The sequence below is a fragment of the Odontesthes bonariensis genome, chromosome 23 (genome assembly GCF_027942865.1).
Source record: "Odontesthes bonariensis isolate fOdoBon6 chromosome 23, fOdoBon6.hap1, whole genome shotgun sequence".
NCBI lineage: Eukaryota > Metazoa > Chordata > Actinopteri > Atheriniformes > Atherinopsidae > Odontesthes > Odontesthes bonariensis.
Genome location: NC_134528.1, coordinates 20,896,298 through 20,917,769, shown reverse-complemented (window position 1 = coordinate 20,917,769; position 21,472 = coordinate 20,896,298). Strand labels below are relative to the sequence as shown.

Here is a 21,472-nt window from a genome sequence, read left to right as displayed (position 1 = left end):
CCAGGTACAGACTGGTGGGAGCTGGAAGGTATGTCATGCATATCATCATCTCTCCATGCTCTGGTTTCATCGAATCTTCCTATGAAGACTTTACAGTTTACAGCTAACCCTGTGGCCATCTCCACTCTCAAGATATGGTCTCAATTTAGGAGGCAGAACAACATGAGGGAAACTCTTTTGATTCATAATCCGCTGTGTAACAATCACAACTTCTTACCGGCCAAACTGGATCAAACCTTTGTAGCATGGCAAAGTAAAGGGATCAAGAGGTTTGGTGATCTATATGTAGATGGAACCTTTTCTAGCTTTAATGATTTGCGTCTCAAATATGACCAACAAAAGGACCTATTTCGCTACTTTCAAACCCGTCACTTTGCTAAGAGCCATAGCCCAAAGTTTCCTAACCTTCCCAGGAAGTCACTTGTAGATTTAATTTTGGAAGTTCCCTTTTGGCTGAAGGGTTTTACAGCACTTTCTTACACAAGGATCATGTCAATGGATAATGCCAAGATGGACAGGATCAGATCTGGCTGGGAGAAGGAACTTGGAACTGAAATCTCAGAAAAGCTTTGGACTGCAGTTTTGAATAGAGTGAATTCTCTTGCGCAAGACTGAGTCTGATTCAGTTTAAGGTGGTACATCGCCTACATTGGAGTAGAGCGAAAATATCCTCCTTTTATCCAAATGTCGATAGCGGTTGTATCAGATGTCATGCTGGTGTGGCAGATCTGACACATGTGTTTTGGTCTTGCCATAAGCTATCTGGGTACTGGTCTGCCATATTTGATGTACTGTCTAATGTCCTTGGAGTTACTTTACAACATTGTGCAATAATTGCATTGTTCGGTGTACCAAATGAGGAAATTAGCTTGACTAAGAAGCAACTCAACATCACAGCATTTGTTCCTTTGCTTGCGCGAAGACTAATATTATTTAATTGGAAATCCAATATCCCACCCACTGCAGCATAATGGCTAAAATATGTTATGTTATTTTTACATTTGGAGAAGATTAAATTTGCAATAAGAGGCTCAGACAAATTTCAGTCAGTCTGGGAACCTCTTCTGTCGTACTTTAGTAATCTTCAAGAACTTCCAACACACTGATAGACTAAGCTAGAAGATGTCAGTAGTCTTTAGAGTCTTGTGGCTTGAGCCCGCACTACAGCACACTTGGCCCGGCATGCAGAGCTCTGTAGTCATGCTATCCCTCATTGAAATCCTATTAATTTATTTGTGTCTTAATTGTATGCAGGTGTGTGCATCTATCTATAATTACCGGTTACTAAAACCTTCTTATCATTCTAATTATTATTTTGGTCCAGTCGGGGTGGGTTCTGTGTGTTTAAAAATAGATAAATCTTATGTTACCATACCGATAAGTCATTGTCCCTATTCTTGTTCCTTTTTCTCAATAAAAAGATTTTTAAAAAAACAAAACATATTCCAGCAGCAGACTGTCTCACACACACTGGAAAAGTCTCACCTGGTTGGGGTGCAGACACACGCAGTTGATTGGAGCATTTACTTGAAAGATCCTCTGGCACTGCAGATTTCTTGACCTAAACAAGGAGCAGGGATAACTGTTCAGTTCACTGCTCACTAGGTATTCAGTACAGAGAGCCTGCCTCGCAGTACCTCAGGTCCCATATGCGAGCCATGCAGTCCTCTCCTCCTGTGTACATCCAGCGTCCGTCTTCGTGGAAGCCCACCGATGTGATGTTCTTGCTGACTCCGTCATAGTTGATCACAGGGTTTGGGTTGTTGGAGTTCAGGTCGTACATGCGGATGTGCTGATAGCCTTAAAAGAAAGCAGCGTGTTAACAGCCACAATGTAAGACACGCAGAGAAAGGTCTGCAGGAAATTGTGAACCAACCTGCAGCTGCAATCATACTCCTGTCAGGTGTGACTTCAAGTGAATTGACTTGCTAGAAGCGAACGTTAAGGAAACCAAATTGTCATCTCTGCATCACTTCTCAGCTCATTACTATGTACTTGAAAGCAGAGACACAAACTGTGGAAACGATAACAACCACCTGTTTGGACACAATTCATGCTAATTTAACTTCTTTGTACACCACGTTTTAGTATGATCTAGCAACGTATCTTTTAGCCACAGTAAGGATACAGAGTCCTGGTGCTGGACAGTCCTGGTGCAGATCCCGCTGTGGGCCTGCCAGAAGCGGACAGTGTGGTCGTATCCAGCCGTGGCCAGAATGACCGGGTCGCTGCCCACCGTCCCTTGGTTCACATTCATGTTGTACAGCTGGCTGTCAGGGAGACAGACTCTATGTGGAAACGACAGAAGATATGCCTCAGTTTTCGCCTTTAATATAAATGTGACAAAAACTCTCCTAACTAAGCAGAAACAGGCTAGCGTTAGCGCGAGACGCTAGCTGACATTAAGGACTCGGCTTCAAAAGCTCACAGTCTGAAGCTGTAAAGAAATAAACAAAAAAAAATGCTCTACGTCTGATAAATTGAAATACCAAGATGAATAAGCTATGTTTACATTACCCTCTGTTGTCGATCTTCACAAGTCAGTACCTCTCGGTAAAACGTCCCTCAGCAACATTAATGTTTCAGAGGTTCCGCTTTGATACCTGGAGCACGACCGCCATCTGCTGGTGAGTTTTTGTCATAACAACACAAACACACAAACCGTGAAGAAATCCCAAGACAGAGGATTGCTTCAGGGTTTTATATCAGACACGTAACAGATGTGTGCTCAACGTCACATTGTTGAAGCGAAGTACTCGAAATTGTGTTAAAAAAAGCATCTAGCTAAGATGCATAAATGTCGGCGCTACCGCAGGTTTGTCTTTCCAGCGTTTACTGAGGAATTATTCCTGCTGTCTACTCCCGGTGCCACGGTACTGAACCAGGAAAAAGGGGGCATATACAGTAAATATGCTGCTCCCATTGTATGGAATCACCTTCAAAACAGCTTAAATAAGCTATTTCAGGCAACTTAGAGGTAGATACTTTCACACTTGTGATATCGATCATGGGACTTTAGTCTCATGCAAACTGTAAAATTCCTCTAAATCTATTAAACATCTCTATGCGAGGCTGAGTTGTAACTATGCTGCTGTCTTGGTCGTGAAAAGAAATCTTTGCCCCCCTGGTTTAATTAAGGTTCAAATAAATTAACGATCTGTTGAAATCATACATTTCGATGGACATGTTACACACACTGACACGATTCTGCTTTTATAGATAGTTTATTTAACACAGCCTTAAGCAAATGAAACATAAACTTGTTTCTGAATACAAGATAAATAAGTTAAATAAATAATCCAGATGAAAATAAGTTATCCACCAAAGTCAAAGCCTACATGTACAGTATAAATAGTCCCAGTTTACGCCTCAGTCACAACACTTTGTACCAAACAGAGATATAACAAACAACTGATGCACTTCCGTGCGCAGCCTGCCGATCACAGTCGCTGGAGCAGGGCGGACATGTGATGCTTCACCTCTCCTGGATCAGCCAGCGAGCACCCCAGGATCACCCCCCTGAACCCACTCCTCATCTTCGCAGAAGGGAGGATCTGTTCGACACATCGTACGATCTTATTAACATCTCATTTGTTTTCTCAGCCGCCTTTTAAAGCGAAAAATCAAAGGCTGCAATACCTTCACGTATATTTTGCATCTTTCCAAAAGAAATCTCCACTTCAGCGCAGTCCGCTGAGCGTCGGTCAGACCTGGGAACTCCTCTGTCTGCAACAGATGCAAACAGAAAGTACTGCTCGTCTCAGATGAGGCACAGGCACGATGACTCTAATGTTTTGGTACTTTTCTTTGAATATCAAATACAAAATGACAACATCTAAATTGTTACATTCGTGACTCACTGTAAAAACTACATTTCCTGACATTCAAGACACACAGAGGCACAGCAGTGTAGAGTTTCCTGTACGCATCCCCCCGCATGCAGAAGCTACTTTACATTCAGCGCCAAGAGTAATCATCGTTCTTTGAGGAAGTACTGACTGTGCAGCCAAGAGTCTGCTCTGCCACAAGATCTCTGAGGTTGCAGGCCTGCAGGGTGCCGGTGTGGTCTGTGAAATCCACCAGTAAGTCAAAGCCTCGGGTGGCTGAAAAGGCCTGATCCCTCCCTGGACACAGCTGGCTGCCGCAGCTCTGCATGTCCTCACTCACCTGGAATTTACATCTCGAGCTGAGATGGAGGAAAGAAGAGAGAGAGAGAGAGAGAGAGAGAGAGAGAGAGAGAGAGAGAGAGAAAAAGAAGCTCACTGGAGTTAGGGGCGACTGGAAAGCGCAACGTGTAAATGTAAATGTACTTTATTTATACAGCCCTTTACAGACAATCCTTACGGTGTACCAAAGTGCTTTACAACAGGTAATAAATAAAGAGAAGAATAAGTAAAAAAAATAAAAGAACAGTGAAAGCAATAAAATGCAACAAAATCGATTAAGATAAAATAAGATAAAAGTGTCATCATACTGGCTATTAAAAGCAATCCTAAATAAGTAGGTTTTTAGCCTAGATTTGAAGAGGCCCGGGTCAGAGATAAGACGCAGCTTATTCCAGAGCCTGGGGGCAGCGACGGAAGAGGCTCGGTCACCCCAGTGTTTGTATTCTGACCTGGGCACTTCCAGCAAAAATTGATTTGTTGACCTCAGAGCTCTACCAGGACTGCGGGCTGTTAAAAGCTCAGATAAATATGATGGGGCGAGGCCGTTAAGAGCTTTAAAAACAAACGTTAAAAGTTTAAAATCAGTTCTATAAAGGACAGGAAGCCAATGGAGGGAGTTAAGAACAGGAGTGATGTGCACAGTGATGTGTGAAGTAACAGTTCAATATTTCTTCCCACCACCGGGTCTTGATGACTTTTGAAACAGACGAGTCGAGGTCGAGCCTGGAGATGAAGCTGTACGTGATGCCAAAGAAAGCCTCTGGATGCTCTTTGGCCCTCTGCTTCAGCTGGCTCACCGTGTACACGTCAGTGATGGAGTCCACTGCAGGGGACAGAAAGCAGCCGCGTGCGTTCATGTGTTTTTTTTTCTTTAGAAAGAAAACAGGCTGAGCAAGAATAGAGTGACATGATGATGATGTGATTTGTACTGTTTTATGGTCGACTAATCCTAAAAGATATCTGAGTCGCTATGTCTCCAAGCATCTTTTGATTCTTCTGAGAATATGTATTTCATAAAAATCACTCACAAGAATACAGCTACTTTATGGGGCTTATAGGACCCCCCCCCCCCAAAAAAAAAAAAACAGCCCCCATCGATGTTTTAGAAGCATAAAGGAGAAAAAAAAACCTATCCAAGCGGTCTTACTGTCGGCCGGTACACTCTAACTTATATTAATGTTTGTAATTACAGTATACAGTTTGCTCCATGATTCAGTGTTACCTTTAACAGAGAAAAGTAAAAGTAGGAGAAATAAGAACTAAAAAAAGGGCCTAAATTCAAAGGGACTTTTTACGCAGAGATACGGTAAGTCTTGATTTCAGTGAGAATGCTTCCCCAAAACCTACCGGGCAGATCCTCGGGCGCCTCGTCTTGATCCAGAGCTCCAGACTCTGACACTTCTTTAGCGTAGCTGAACAGCAAGCTGGCCTCTCTGGTGTCTGAGAACAAATTGCGATTGGCGTTTATTTCTGGCTAAATACGTCCTCTTCTCACAGCGGGTGGGCGATATTTTGGGTGATATTTTTGTTCAGGCGGCTGGTCAGATCCAAAACCAGCATTTCAATCTTGTTTTTCGATGAACTCCACAAAGGAGGGCTCTGTGAGACATTTTGTTTTCGTGAACGCTGCTGTGTCCTCTTACCGGGATTGACAGTAATGATGCTTTTCGAGTTCAAGGTTGCCACCATGCAGCTGCGAAAGCTGTCAAAGCTAATCTTTGCATCGGCTATGAAGAGCACTTTTGAGAGGAAAAGGAGAGTTAAAACAACAGTAAGTTATCTTAAACACGAACAAGCGGTCACATCTCACATATCCAGTCACACTGAAGGAAAGACAATTAAATAAAGATTTCTTTTTGTGGCTGAGAATGAGCCGCAGCTGCTAACCTACCCGTCTCCCTGGCTACCAGCGTTTGCAGGAGCTGAATGGCCTCCCTGTCCCAGCTGTGAGTGAAGCAGAGGTCGTGGGGGGGCAAATCAAACCCACATGAGGTTCAGTAGTTAATCCAAAGAACTGTTTTACCGCAGTTAATTTGAAGTCACTTAATGATACACAGCGGGGGTTCCAAGAAGGAGTAAAGATGAAACATGGTGCAAAAGCAGCAGAAGCAATAAACCGGTACTCATTTTGGATCTTAAAACATAAGTGTGACGCACCAGATGAGGGGGAAGGAAGGGACAGAATCATCAAAGAGCTTCACTTCCAGCCGCTGTCCTTTGCGTCCGTCCGAAGTGGTGAACTGCCTCGCCTCTCCGATCTGAAAAACGGAAACAGAATTGTGTCCCTTAAATGAAAACAAAACAAAGCCGAAGCCAGTGTCCTCCAGGTCACACGAGAACCGGGCACATGTTCAAAAAGTCTATCAGGACACTCATGCGATATGAACTAAGTGACATATTTTATATTCAACGTTGCTTAACTTCAGACTTCTTTCTATGGGGAGTTGATGTCCATTTGTCTTTAGGTCGCTAAAACATCTGCTGGGTAAAGAAACATGATCCTGATTTTATAATCTAATGCTAGCTTAAAAAAGAAAAGGAGTATTTCTCAAGATGTTAAAACATTTAATCAAAAATGCCCAGACTGGCTTCTTTAAAGTCTTCTTTAGCATTTCATTTAATTTCATTTTCATTTTCAATGCAAATCTAACACCAAGGTTTGCCATTTCCATCAGGAAGTGCTGGGGAAACAGTTTATTTCAAGACTCTACTGTACTGTTACTTGTTCAGAAAGTAAAGCCTTTTGGAGGCCATACTTTTTATCCTTTCATATGACTTTCTCCCCTTACAATGCGATTTGACGGTGTCCTCAAGGAAGTTCTTTTAGTCTGTACTCCTGCAAAATCGCGGCCACTCTTTGTAAGCTAGCTAACCTTAACCCTTTTTTTTTTTTTACTCCAACGCCGCTGACAGTTCTTGTTAAGCTCCAGAGCGCCTTCAGCTGCCAAAAGTGCATTCGACTGCATCTATTATCCCCCTTGTTTCCTCACTCACCCTTGCATGCGGAATGCATTCGAGGAAACACTGAAAACCTCCAAACTAAGCTGAGACAGATGTAATACATCTAAATCAAAGCCTTGTGACTGGTACGCAAAAGCTCGAGACGCACACAGAGGACAAGTTAACTTGTAACTTTTGTCAAATTTAGAAACTGCAGCGTCGATGTTTCCTACCAGTCTAACTGCAGCCAGAATATTGATCACGGTGCCGTCCAACTTTTGTCCGTTGGCCATTATGTCTCCCAGAGAGTAGAAATCGCTGGAGTCCTTAACAGGCAGGTGAATCAGTGGCAGCAGCCTGTCAATGGTGTCCATGTCTGCGCACGGACACACCTGGGAATGAGCCTCCGTCACCAGCAGTCTGTAGTGGCTGAGACAGCAGACACAGGCTTCAGAAACCCCTGACACATTGCACGTGGTTACACCATGTTTCTCACGACATCACAGTCGGGTGACTATGACTGAGCCATACGAGGCATAAATGGCTGAATTACCTCGGCGTTGTAGGGCAGAACTTGTCTCCTTTCTCTGGGTCTTTGCTGGAAACTAAAGGATTCTCAACTGTGACTGAACGGTTAAAAAAAAAAGAAAAGAGATGAAGAGAGAAAAGGAGATTTGTTGGGGCAAATTTTAAAGTTAGTAAACACTATTTACATATATACATATTTTTTTAACGTAAATTGATTACATTCAAAAACTTTTGATGACAGTCAACAATCAAAAGACAAATCTATCAAAGCTAAAAGTGAGCTTTGTCTTAATAAACCAGACATCATGTATTGATTGAACAATACTTTTGTAGTGCATGAGATCGATTTTCACCTCAAATCCAAACATTCTGGGTCCCTTTTCCCTTGTGGGAACTAAAAAAAAAAAAGACTGACTCACCACAGTCACCAATGCTGAAGCTGTTGGCAATCCTGTTGATATATCCATCACTTCCCCAGGCTGTTACATTAATGAAGAAGTCCGGTGAGTCCTTTATGGTGAAGCCGAAGGTGAATCGGTCTATCTCAAAATCTGAAATTCAAGCCAAAGGGAAGGTTTGGATCGTGATGTGGCTCAATGGTAAAACCGAGAAGACTAGGACACAATCACCAGGAGAGGACGCTGGTGTACCAGACACTAATCTGAGCTGCTGTAAGAGTTCTTCTATCAAGCTTCAACACAAAGGAAGAAAATGGTACTAACTCTTTCTGTCGGGGAAGCTTTTCACATCAGTTTTTCCGATGATGATGCCTACCACCTTCTGAAAAACATTCAGACATTGACAGCGTGTGGCACTGGATATGAGGTGTAATGTACAAAAAGAAAATCCTGAAACTACACCCTGTTTCCTCAGTGTATAACTGCGACAAAGTATTCCAGGCAGTTAAACACCGACTCAGCGGTGAGCTGAAAATGATGTGAACTTACCGGATGAGAAAAGTTGGGATGCAGCTCAGAGATGGCAATACAGTCCTGAGCAGCCATTTCATTATGTTAGTCCCGTTCAGTTTTTTTTTGTTTTTTTTTGTTGCACTTATAGTCTCTGTAAAGCAACGTGAAATAAACAGGGGTTGAAGTCAACAGAGCAGCTTCATTGAACATGAATTAGAAAACCTTCAAGCCCTTTCCTGTTTTCTAAAATTAGCAAACCCAGTAGGCCCTATGCTAAAACTAACGAACAGTAGTTAGCCAGTAGTTACATTTTATTTTTAGCCAAATTAAATAAGAACATTATATTGTCAGTTAAATCTACCGTAATACACAACACTGTTGTACCTAATTCCGGTCTATCTATTGTTTTTACCTGCCTACGTCTTCTTATTACAGTTTTTCTTTTTTTTTTAATTTTCGCGGTAAAAGTATGCACGAGACTGAATCTCCAGAACCAACATGCTGCCTTCACGTAAATATCGGAAATATTAGGTTTAGAGGCATAGAAACAAGGGTTGTCTAACAGAGAGAGGAAGGGAGAAGGGGGAAAAAAAAGTCCAATATGTGTAGCTGTGCTGTTATCATAGCATGTATTAAAGGAAGCAACATCCACAAAAAAATAGGCCTCTAATGAAATCAGTACTTCGTCATGAAATAAGACATTTGCGCATTTCCTCGAGGTTTAAAATGTTTATGAACTACTCATTAGTTTCTATTTCTCTATCAAAGGCAGAAAGGGGTTTATGTGCACGTGCTGTGCTTTCCACCATAAGTGACAAAGGGGTGAGGTGAAGGGGGGGGGGGGGACTTTTAGAAAATAGCTAAATGCACAGTTAACAGAAATTTTGATGTGGCAGAGTCTTGATAGATAAACGAATGAATACGTAAATTAACAGATAAATGCAATTAATCGATTAATCGATTAACAGCAACAATAATGATAATCATGATAATAACACAACAATACTACTACTACTAAAAAAGATAATAACAATAATAGTGAATATTGTTCAGGCACTCATATAACATTTTACTCTTTTGATATAAACTCAATGTTGGCTCTGATTAAATCCACAATTTCACCAGATGTTGCACTTTGTAAATATCTATACAGCTGAGCCAACATGCAGTGAAATGAAACAAAACAGCCGCTATCAGCAAATCAACCTACTCTCAACCACTGACACGCTTGCACACATTTTATTTGTACACCGGTCAAGTCTTTTATAATTCTCCAAAGTGAAAAGTGCGCCTGCACCTCAGACTTTGACATTACCTTGGCGATCAATATCAGCCATCATTCACAGCTGGGGATTTGCTCTCAGACACCTATACTGAGATGACTTTGACAGCTTTCTGGTTTGTTTGGATAGCACAAAGCTGTATTTGAGATGTGTTACTGTCTCTCGCAGCTTGGCAGGAATCAAATGGTGTAACAGTAAACCCTCATTCAGCTTCGCACAACATTTTTCATCTTCTATGGCACTTAATCCTCTTTTGAATCTGACTTTTGAATCAGATATCCCACCCCTGTGACTAATGTTGATTCTAAGGCAGCAGTATAACTGTAGATGTGATTCCATGGTCAATATGTTCCTAATCGCTGATGAAGCTTCTTTTTTCCCCGTTCTCAAAATAGAGGCAGTAGCAGTTGTGTTTTATGGCACAGTAACAGAAAATCAACGTGGGGAGATTATTTCTCAGCAAACAGCCTGGTTAGTAACGCTCCCATCAGTGTATTGATGGGCTTTGTTCAGAGCTGTGTCATACGAATGTGAAAAGATTGGATACGTTGACAAATTTTTCTAAGCGGAAGAATTCATTTGCTTTTTGCAGCATTTTATTCTAATGCAACCAAATTTCAAATTCTAATTTCATTAGGTCTTTCTGACCACCGTTTGGGAGTCCATTAATCACAGCATCACACTCCAGCATCATCAGATAAATCAAGTGAAACTTACTTTTGGCTCAATGATTTATTCATAATGAATTCATAGCTCTTACCAGTCTCATCAATCACACTTTGACCCAGCTGCTTCTTTCCAAGTGATTTGAATACACTACAGTTTGTAAATATATTGCAAGCGCTCGGGTTAGCTCCGGCCCGTCACCTTTGACAGCACAACTTTATTCAGAACCAAAGAAGAAGCACTGTATGTGTAGAGTGTCATATCCACATGGGCGGAAACAGTTGTTGCAGGAATGTGATCAGGTGCCCTCTCTGCCTAAGGTCAGCTCCCTGGAGAGCCTTAAGCCGTCCTACCTCCTCAACTATTCATCAAGCTATGTATGTGCGTGCCTAAGCTCACATGTTCTGTAGATGTCCCACGTGCACACAGTGAAGCTATGTGTTGGGTGTTTGCTTTCGTTTTACTTTGTCACAAAGGCGCAATCGATCCAAGTCTGTTCGAATGGGCGAAAGATGGTGCTCAAATGAAAGCATATTGTGCCTACACGCAACCAACAATAAGGCAAAAATGATGGCAATAGTGAGAAAGTAAAATAAATCATATCTCCATCATATCTTATGAAACATAAGACCAATGCCAAAGTCAACACAGTTTGCCAGCCATAAAACAGTACTCTAGCAGCAGCAAGTTGATCTTCAAAGATTTGGCTTGTTGGATGGAAGTTTAACCAAAAACTTGGCACACCTCAGCAGGGTGAGCAGTGTGTCCGTAAAAATTTAAAAAAGATGGAGCATATGGAGGACAATAGAAGAAGTGAGGTCTTAAAAAGTCTCTATGGCAGATGAACAGTGTTTGTATTTGTAGGTGATGTGCTTCAAAAAAAGATAAAAAAAAAGACCTGACAGAGGACCTGGTGAGATGCATCTGGCCCTTCAGGTGAGCCACCAGAGATGGTCTTTGTGGAAGGGAAACAGGGAGAAAAGGCTGAGCATGCCAAATGAAACATGAAGTGGACTGAAAATCAGTGGCAAGAGGTCTCATGAAGTGATGAATCCTCTCCGGAGCCAAAACCTAAACATTAACTGAAACGGTGTGGGATCATCTTGATAGAGGACAAAACAAAAAAGGCAGCCAACATCCAAAGAATGGGATGTCTTTCGAGAAGCTATTCCTGAAGACTACTTAAAGAAATAACAGAAAGACTGTCTGAGAGGGTTCAGGCTGTGTTGAAGAATAAAGGTGTTCATAATAAAAATAGATTGTCAATCTCGCTAGAATTGTGCAAACTCAGCTTTTGCCTTATATACAGCATTTTATGTATCAATAAATCCCTGTGTCTTTTTCCTGTTTTCCTGGCAATGAAGAAAGTCTTTTCAACAGCACTGAAACTATGAAAGTATTTTCTTTTCCCAACACATTCATAATCAGAACTCAACAACATTATTCTTAATATTGCCCCGTCAAAAAATCAACACTTAAAAAAAGTATCCTTGTACACTGAAATGCTCCTTTTCCATACACACTTGAATGTATTTGATCGAAAATAAAATATGCGGCATGAATACGTGTGTAGGTGTGAGTATTTTCCCAGTATTGACACTTTTAATGCACATTTACAGATTTTTTTTACCCCCACTATAATTAGCCTTTCTGACCTCATACTGATTTTTCTTTACATGCCTAAAATCACATGTGCAGAAGACTGTTTTGAGGAAAGCTTTCGCCTAAATGTCCTCATGGCTTCTCAACACAAAGTGGTGCTCTTGATTGCATCTGTGGCATAGAAATGAAGTGCCAATGACATTGTTTACCACAGTAATTACTGAGAGAGCATATCTGTCATTGTGTGTGGTTTTACCGTCCAGATACAAATACTAGTTGGGACACTTCCTGCTCCTGTGTTAAGTCATCAGTAGTGAATATTCTACTCAATAACCTGACAATCTGAGGTCAACTTTCATGCCAGTGGTAGGACCATTCTGTCTCAGGCACCAGACCTTCAGTACTTTTTTTTATGATCATGCTTTCTAGTTTTAGTATTTTTATATGGTGCTCAGAATGAAGTGAAAGGTCCAAATTCTTCCTCCACCACTGTCCTTATTTAGCAGCAGTCCACTGGACCTCCGCGATGGCACCAGACAGGGGATTTATGGTTAAACTGCACATCCTGTATAAAACATGAGAGCAGAGAGGGATGGGGAAGACTGCTTAGAGACATGGCAACACAAAATCGAGCCTGAGTGCTTGAAAAGTTACGGGAGCTGAAAGGATTTGATAGCTACATGCTTGTTTTAGAGTTTTCTCTGCCTAAAAACAGAGATTCTATGGATAAATGACCAGTGCAATTATCAGGCTTAAGAGCTGCTGTTAAAGCTGTATCTATACAGCATGTGGTACAGCAATAAATAGACAAATGAATAAATAGATGCATTTTTAAAAATCCTGCGTTGTGTTGTGATTTGCTGTGCAGGCAGCGGGTAGTCAAGCCGCAGTATTTAGGTGGTTTTAGTCCTCATGCGAGCACGCACACACGTATGAGTGCACACATGCAAAGACAATAGGGCTATTGTTAAAGATCAAGCCAGTTTCAGTGCACCAGCTTCTGACTTCTGTAAGGATCTAATGAAACCAATCCTCATTATTTTATTGAATCCGACCATTAAAACATATTGTCCTGTGCATGGTGAGCAATATCCTGGCATTGCCCAGACTTCCACATCCAACTATAGCTTTTGCAGTTCTTGGCAGGAATCTATGCAGGCTTTATTGGCTTCCACACGTGGAAGACGTCCAAACTACAAGTATGTGTACACTGTAATTTCCCTGCCACCTGTGTGCCTGTCTACACTGCACTGCGCCTGCACATAGTCATTGAATCCAGCTGGGCTCTGGTAGAACAATGCACTCTGTCTCTACTCCACATGCCCAGTGACATGGGGGTATGTGACTGGAGGAAACTTTAAATGATGTTAATAATATGCTGTTGAAAAGTAGCAAGAAGAAAGGAGTGAGTGGCTTGCATGCATGATGTCAGCTCCAATCATTATACCGCCGTAATGAGGTAATAGGAGGAACACTGCGGCGTTTGTCATGTTATTGCTTTGACTGCCTTTTTAACGTAGTGTTAACTGATTTAGTCCTCTTGTTTTGCGGGTTAAACTTTGTGGCACCTTAGTTAGACAGGAAACATGAAATTACATGACACAAAAATGAAAATTCAATGAGGGAAAAAGGAGAGGTCATTTCTGATTCAGAGCACCAAGTTTCCATGTTGTTACTATAGATTATTGGTATAGCTGAAGAACCGTATGTCACTCTTTACATAAAACAGGTACTGCCACTGACACACCCAGCTCAGGCATGTTTTCCATGCCTGCTGAATGACTTCCACAGTTATGGTGCTAAACCACATTTACAGTGTTCTAAAGTCAGATTTCGATGGGGTACGGGTGGAGAAATTTGGTCCCTCAGGAATCGTAGCTGGTCCCATCAGGGAGGCTGAGTGTAGAAATGGCTTTGCAAACATGACACAAAGCATTCACTAAAACTGTTTGACAAGACTAAGGGCTCACAGTGGTTCTAAAGGCTCTTTTAGGCAGTGCTTTTGAAGTCTTCTGCAGCTCCAATTCCACAAAAAGTTGCAGCACTGTGTAAAATGTAAATGATAACATATTGCAATCAATTTTTCAAATCTCATACATCTATATTTTATTCACAACCGAATATAGAAAGACTATCAAACGTTAAAAGTAAAACTTCTTGCTATTTGACTGAAAATGCTGGCTTATTTTGGATGTGATGGCTGTAGCATATTTTAAGAAAAGATGGAACAGAGTAAGAAACAGCTTGATGAACATGTTGCAAGCAGTCAGTTCAGTTGGCAGAACGTCAGTAACATGTTTGGGTATAAAAAGAGCACCTTAGAGAGGCAGAGTCTCAGAAGTAAAGGTGGGCTGAGGTTCATCAATCTTCAAAAAAAATAAATAAATTACTGCGTTAATAACATTCTATCATTGCTATCACTGCGTGGCCTCAGGAACACTTTCAGAAATCTTTGTCTCTTCACACAGTTGCCATCCACAAATATAAATTGAAGCTCTATCATACAAGGAAGTAACCATAGAATGTGAGCTGCATGCTGTAGCTTTGTATTCTATTTGTATTCTATTTATTTTGTTTGAATTTCTTTTGTATACTTGTATAACTTATTTCAAAGTGATATTGGGCAAATTAGACCTTGCAATTGTCTTCCTTTTCATAAAGTTATGCATTGCTGGGTCTCTGTCCATAACGCAGTTGAACAATGGCTGTAACTGACAGAGCTTCAGAAAAGTCTGACCACGAGTCGGTCGGATTTAATCGATCTTCCTTCACCTATGGAGACGTGGGGATGGACAATAGTATTTCCAGCAGTCGGACAGAAGATAACCGTCTCACCCTAAAGTGGCCCCAGGTTCACCCCATTGGTGCTGGCCGGCAAAACATGGGGAACACCTGCTTCCTCAACTCAGCCCTGCAGTGTCTCACCTACACTCCTCCACTGGCCAACTACATGCTGGCACGGATGCACTCCAAAACGTGTAAGTTTGTGTTTTGTGGTGCATTTTTTATAGCAACAAGGAGGGTCTCATTTAATGATACAATCATGCAGTAATTATCAAATCATTCAGGTATAATTTAGCAGTATATCTGAGCCGCTTCCTTGCCTATATCTAGTTTTATTTATTAATGTTATGTTCAATTGTTCTTGCTGCAGGCCTTGAACAAGTGTCGTTATGATGCGCTCCATGGAAAAGCACATCATTCAGGTTTTTACTAACTGGAAAGGTAATTTATCCCATGGATATTCTCAAGTAGATATCTTCATGTCTACAAATCTGAAGCTGTGCCCTGTACAGAGGGTCTACTTGAAATGAGAGACAGGAGGTGCAGTGTGACTGTTTACCTTGTTATTTTCAGAGGGAAGTTTTCTTTTTGGAGTTTGTATTTAGCTGTGAAAAGAAGCTTAAATATATATATATATATATATATATATATATATATAACTGCAATATACTTAATCACGCTGACGTTTCTTCTTCATCTTTGATTTTTTTTTCCCACACAGGCTCTTCAGCCATGGAAGCCAAGAAGACGCTCATGAGTTCCTGCGGTACACAGTGGAAGCTATGCAAAGGTCCTGTTTACCTGAAACCACGTGAGTGTGATTTTAATTTGTCAGAGGTGGTTTAACAGGGTTGTTCAAAGCAAACATCTTCCACACCTGGATAAAATCTGTACTAGCTGGTGTGGGAAAGGGTGAAGGGTATCAGTAGGGACACAATCCTCTCAGGTCGAAAGTATTGGACTGAAGGAGAGTTTTCATCCACAAACATTAAGAATTACTGCCTGTGACACAATAACTTTTGTCTTTGCCCCAATGAGTTGATTTTCATCCTCTTCTATGCTGGTGACAGAATGGACAGGCAAACCCAGAGGACCACTTTCATCGATCAAGTATTTGGCGGGTGCCTCAGGTCCCGAGGTAAGTTTTCAGTAAATCCTTTTTTTTTGTGTGTGAAGTCCCATTTTAATATTTCACAGCTTTCCTGCACTAAGAACTTAACATTTTCTCATCTTTTCCAGTGAAATGTTCAAACTGCAAAGCAGTCTCCGATACAGTTGAGCCTTTTCTGGATCTTGCTCTGGACGTTACGGTAATTACACCTCATCCATTCGTGGAGCTGACATGTTCTGTATTTCTGTTGCTGTAAAAGCATAAGATTTGGTCAGAGCTCCTAAAAACAACACATTAAACTTCTGAATTGATTTTTCTCTCCGTGCAGGCAGCTTCCGTGACATACCGTGACACCCATATTTTCATATTTACTGTATAGGAACAATTATAGGAACAATTAACATGCGTTTGAATTATCAACCACATATATTTGAATGGTATTTTGAAATCAATCCTCTCTTCTGTGTTGACCAGGATGTGAAGTATCCAGAGCTCCTGGACCTGCAGCGCTACATGTCTCAGTCTGAAGGGGAGCCCCAGATCTATGGGCTGTACGCTGTACTGGTTCACTCTGGAGCCCATTGTCACTCTGGACACTACTTCTGCTACACTAAGGTACTGATTATCCCACAAATAACGATTTCAATGTATCAGAACTCTGCCTCATACACTCACACATACACATTTTCCTCAACACTTCACCAAGAACTCACTTCAGCAGAGATTAATGGAGAACTCCTTCATATAGTGGTCTTAACAGACTGAGGTCTTAACTGAAAAGTACAATCAATAAATGTACTAAATGAAACTCAGGAAGGTACATGAACACAACATTATTCAGAAATGGAATCTATGACAGCACATATATATGATGTTGTTTGTACTTACCTTTAAGCAGGTTTTATTGTATTTAAGACTAAATCCATTTCAGAAACTAAATCTACAGAGTGAAACCTAACAAATCTCTTGTTGCGTCTCACAGGCCAGCGACGGACAGTGGTACAAGATGAATGACTCTACTGTGTCTGTGAGCGACATCCATACGGTCCTCAAAGAAGAAGCTTATCTTCTTTTCTACATCAAGTAAGAACTTTGACAGCTTAACAGAAAAAGAGGTTTGTTATAAAATACTGTTTCATTAAAGTTTCATGAAAGCCATATTTCCTACTTTGAGTCTCTCACAGACTGAGAGTTTTTAAAAAACAATAATCATTACTTTAAATATTGTTTGCCAACGAAACGCTTTTATTTGCTGATGTCCATTCCTGTTGCGTCATTAGATCCTCGGATATGACAGAAACTGGAGACGTCAGCAACTTGAGCTATAACCCAGGAATCTCTGGTCAGTCGTCTCCACAGCCGGTGGTGACGCCTCACATCAGCACCACCGTCCACCAGTACGACGGTGGCTTCGTAGATCCCCAGCTGACACCAAACACAACAAGGGTAACGTTTATTCTTTTAACATTAGTTATCAAAGGCTTTTTATTGACATTGAAAATTCAAGTATGTGACCAGTTGTTGATTTTGATACTCATTGTATGTCCTTCTGCTGTTTTCTTTCCATGTTGATGGGAATGGATTAATAAGGGACTATTTCACCAGCTCCAAAACCAGCACCAGCAGCAGTGCAGTGGGAAAACTTGATCATGGACTGGTGTCCCCCTCCATCTCCCACTCAACCAGTCAATCCACAATGAAGACAAACTTCCATCCTCCTCACCCTCATCCATTATTGGCATGTCTTGCTGTAGTGTTGATCACGCCACAAGCGGGAATGGGGCATCCTTCCTGGTGCCGTATAGCCAGGAGTCTTCAGAAGAATCCGACCAGGACAACGGCGGCACTCTGGATAACGGCCGTTTATCCAAGGCCCAGAATAAGGGAAGTAATGTCACAGTTAATTTCTGTGCTACTTCTTCTAAATCCACCAACGGAGAGTCGGGAGTGCACCATAACGGCAATGAATTAAATGGACCAACCTCTGGAGTCTCCACATCAAACAAAAACGGACACTATCACCCCAAGAGGGTGGAGGGAGCAGAGGAGGTAGAAATCCCCCCCACCGTGAAGAGTTTCACAGTTGTTGGAGGTGGCATCAGGACAGTCAACAATCCCGGATAGTGAATGACATGAGGAATATTTGGAGGAAGGACCGCTCAAACTATTTGAGTTCTTCTCCTGTTGCAGTTCTCACAAAAAACAAGTCAGGCTGCTCCTTGCGGGCTTCCATCTCTATTTTGTATCCGCCTTCAAAACGGGAGAGTCAGGGTCACAAAAGGACTGCTGATCATCTGAGAAAGGAGAGAGGTCACAGCTCAGAGTTCCAGCACTTTAAAAGATTTAAAAATAAGCTTGACAATGCACCACAAGAACAGGTTAGTATTGGTGTCTTTGACTTTGTGCTGACTGAAAGTCCTGCCTCTACTCAGAAATGTGTTCACATAAATGTTAGATCACTTAGATGTTTGAACTTCACAGCACAGACAGATGTACATTCTTACTTTAAGAGCTGTACCTGCCAGCAGGGCATGCATCACTGCAACTTATTTAGAAGTCTTTTTGAAATCTGGAGGCATGTACCCTGAAGCAGCTTTAGAGGCAGGTTTGCAGGTTAGGTTTGTGATAAAAGAGCAATACATGCCTTCCAATCAATCGTCCGACGTCCAAATGATAGAATGTTGTCACTTTAACTGATCGATGAAGCCATTAATTAACCATCCCAACTCTGAAAAGTGCTTCAGTCACCTGAAGGTGTTTGGACTTTAATACAGGAACATAACTGTACTCGTCTTTCTGTGAAATTGTGAATCGAGTTTTTCAGTATTTATTGACATGTTCTTAGCACGATGATCTGATTTGATGGTGTTCAAGGTGTTTTCTCTCCATCCCTTGAAGCTCAAACATGGACTCAGACAGATTCACTGATGCAAGAAAGCTAAAGAAGAGGAAGCGCACGGACATGGACCCTGAACAGTGAACAAGCAGTGAAGAAAGGGAGAGCTGTAAACGACGTTACTCGGACAGGACTTGAAAAAGTGAGAACACATGAAAAAGAACTTGTCTTTTTGCACCAGAGTGCACTTTAGGACTAAACGGGACTTTGTGAGCCTAAAGCCTACAACTGAGGTTTCTTCCTGTTAAAGGAGAGCTTTCCTCTCCACTGTCGCCTCGTGCATGCTCAGGATGGGGGATTGAATCCGGGCAGTTGTCGACTGCTAAGCAACTACAGAGGTACTTGGCACCACTACATCACCAATGCAGGCATGTAGAAACAAAGCCTGGATCTTAAACTTCTCAGCTCCTGCTCAGTGGATCTCAGCACATGAAAAAATTTTAACATCACTCAGTTATCCACCTGCTTCAAATACGAATGAAGCAAAGGAGAGAATAACTGTTTGTTTGGGACGTCGCCATGGTTACAGAGCTGCAGTGTTTTTAATTTTTTTTTTTTTTTTTTATCCCACCGGGTGCGGTCAGACAGACAGGGAAGATATCCATGAATAAGAAAGATTAAAGCAGTGGTGGGAACAAGGCTTCGCTGACTACTAACCTCCATGGTAACCCTGCACACACTTGAGAACGTTCCCCAGCTTTTTTTAATTTATTTTTTTCCATTTCACTAAGAGCATTTTTGTTAGCTTTTTAATGTAAAACACAATTTGTGTCCTCCAGCATCATGGAAATACTGTGAAATTATTTCTGAACTGTACCAGTTTTTTCATATTCAAAAATCCTGTATCAGGATTTACATATTTATTAATTTTTTTTTTTTTTTTAAAGTAAGAGCCTTAAAATACATTTCATGTCAAAATTTGTCATTTATTGTAGATTTTGTTTAAAAGCTTAAATTAATGGAACGCTGCATCTCACTTTTGCCACTTGTATTTTGTAGAGTTGATTGATTTTTTCTTTCAAGCCTTTTGTGGAGCAAACTTCCTTCTGTAGTTAAAATCAGAATTAACTGACCATACTTCTTTGTATCTAGGCTCTGTTAGCTGCACATGCACACTGTTTTAGCTGCTGGGGTTTTAACCACATGTTTAAAATAAACAAAAACCGTTGTAAAAATGTAGGAAATATCCTTATTCATATCATAGATTAAAGTGTACAGAAGGAGTTTCCCCAAACAAATATCAAACCACGTTAACCCTTTTTGCTGTACTGTTTGGTAGAGCACAATTTAATCGCAACCTCTCATTAAAAACTCGTTGAAATAAACCCGATTAAGCCATCTCGGCCTCTTCCTACTTAGATAAAATGATAATTTCGATTTATCCTCATACGACAGTGACTGCTGGTGGTTGTCAATCGACTCCAGTGGCTGTTGAGATATTAAGTAGCTCACTGACAAAACAACAAACCGGCCATCGCTGCCATGTCGAGAGCATGTGCTTGGCTAAAACTTTTTCCACATGTGTAATGTGCTCTACAAGCACACACATCCCCCATAAATCGCCACACGCCTATCTGAATCAGGAGGAAACAAGATGTCAGGGATGAAATATTTTAGCATGAACACCAGAGTGACTGGATGCGAGTTGTGTGATTTGTAGACGTAGAGTGTGTCTTACCCAAATGGTATGTGTATATTTCTGTGTGTATGCCAGAGTGTTAATCAAGTCAAAGGGCATCACTCGGGCTCAAACTGCTTATCCACGGGGACAAAAAATCCCGTCTGATATACTGCCACCGTCAATTTAAAGTTACCCTGGGAGATTTTTATCCATTCACCATTTTAACTCTGGAAAGACTCTGAGCTGTATTTTAGCAACATCAAAGCCCGCCGTCCCAGTCTATCACAAATGTCTTCACAGCATCCAGTTTTTAGGTAGGTTCCCTCTGACAAGCTCTGACAGATATATCTAGCTCTGGATTTGACCTCAAATGCCTTTATTTAAAACAAAGAAAAAAGGAAAAGGAAGAAAAATCTTTGAAGTATTTTTTTTTTTTGTTCCTAACATGAGGTCAGAGACACATTTCTTCAATTATCACTGAGTGATATGTAGAACAGAAGCTTTCATTTCTTTGCCACACATGTTCCACCGAACAATGAAATCATTATACTCTGGAGCGTCGCCCCTAAAAAAGGGCCCAAAGCAGGACGCAGTTTGGGTGCTGTATTACAATAACGCCATTTATGGGCCAACTGTGAAGTGATTTGAGCGTTGCTTTGATTAGGTGCTGATTTTGAAACACGTGGGACTGATGTTCTGTGTAAAGCGTCGTCTACATGGTGTCAACATATGTCGACAGATTGCTCTCATAATGGAATGCAATATGTGTAGAATTTCAACCCAAAACAGCCATGTCAAATCTAGTTGTGTTGTGTGTGTCGGCTTTTTCTTTGTTCTTTTGTGGGAACTTATCACGGCTATGATCTTTTTTTCTTTTTACTATCTCAAAAAAGTTAGGAAAAGTTTGAGACACATTTGATTTTGGTAGCAGGTGATAAAGATGCTGCTGTGTTGGCCTCGATAA

At 41.2% G+C, this 21,472-nt stretch overlaps 2 protein-coding genes across 3 annotated transcripts in view; both read right to left on the bottom strand.

Moving 5' to 3' along the window:
- The window catches only part of mlst8 (MTOR associated protein, LST8 homolog (S. cerevisiae)), a 271,460-nt gene that overhangs the window by 1,957 nt on the left and 248,031 nt on the right, over window positions 1-21,472 (bottom strand). The window contains exons 1-5 of one of the 2 annotated variants that reach the window (XM_075458411.1): window positions 2,518-2,600; window positions 2,129-2,288; window positions 1,877-1,928; window positions 1,638-1,800; window positions 1,486-1,561 (exon numbers count right to left, since the gene is read on the bottom strand). In XM_075458411.1, the coding sequence (XP_075314526.1) occupies window positions 1,486-1,561; window positions 1,638-1,800; window positions 1,877-1,928; window positions 2,129-2,257 (420 nt within the window). In that variant the 5' untranslated portion in view covers window positions 2,258-2,288; window positions 2,518-2,600. Of the gene's footprint in view, window positions 1-1,485; window positions 1,562-1,637; window positions 1,801-1,876; window positions 1,929-2,128; window positions 2,289-2,517; window positions 2,601-21,472 lie in introns of those variants that run through there. The other variant, XM_075458412.1, reaches the window with a different exon arrangement.
- Window positions 3,307-8,638, bottom strand: meiob (meiosis specific with OB-fold). The gene is made up of 13 exons (XM_075457577.1): window positions 8,582-8,638; window positions 8,357-8,414; window positions 8,054-8,185; window positions 7,660-7,732; window positions 7,340-7,535; window positions 6,324-6,424; window positions 6,058-6,110; window positions 5,810-5,905; window positions 5,514-5,606; window positions 4,845-4,989; window positions 4,000-4,186; window positions 3,640-3,726; window positions 3,307-3,554 (listed from the first exon to the last, which is right to left on the bottom strand). The coding sequence occupies exons 1-13, from the start codon at window positions 8,636-8,638 to the stop codon at window positions 3,441-3,443; spliced, it is 1,392 nt and encodes a 463-aa protein (XP_075313692.1). The 3' UTR covers window positions 3,307-3,440.

What these genes read in the sequence shown, in the direction of transcription:
- meiob (XM_075457577.1), bottom strand. Translation starts at nt 8,638, where the DNA reads ATGGCTGCTCAGGACTGTATTGCCATCTCTGAGCTGCATCCCAACTTT. An exon ending in TTCTGCCCTACAACGCCGAG is followed by an intron (nt 7,536 to 7,659) that starts GTAATTCAGCCA and finishes CTGCTGTCTCAG; the next exon opens with CCACTACAGACTGCTGGTGA. An exon ending in GCTGGTAGCCAGGGAGACGG is followed by an intron (nt 5,906 to 6,057) that starts GTAGGTTAGCAG and finishes TCCTCTCAAAAG; the next exon opens with TGCTCTTCATAGCCGATGCA.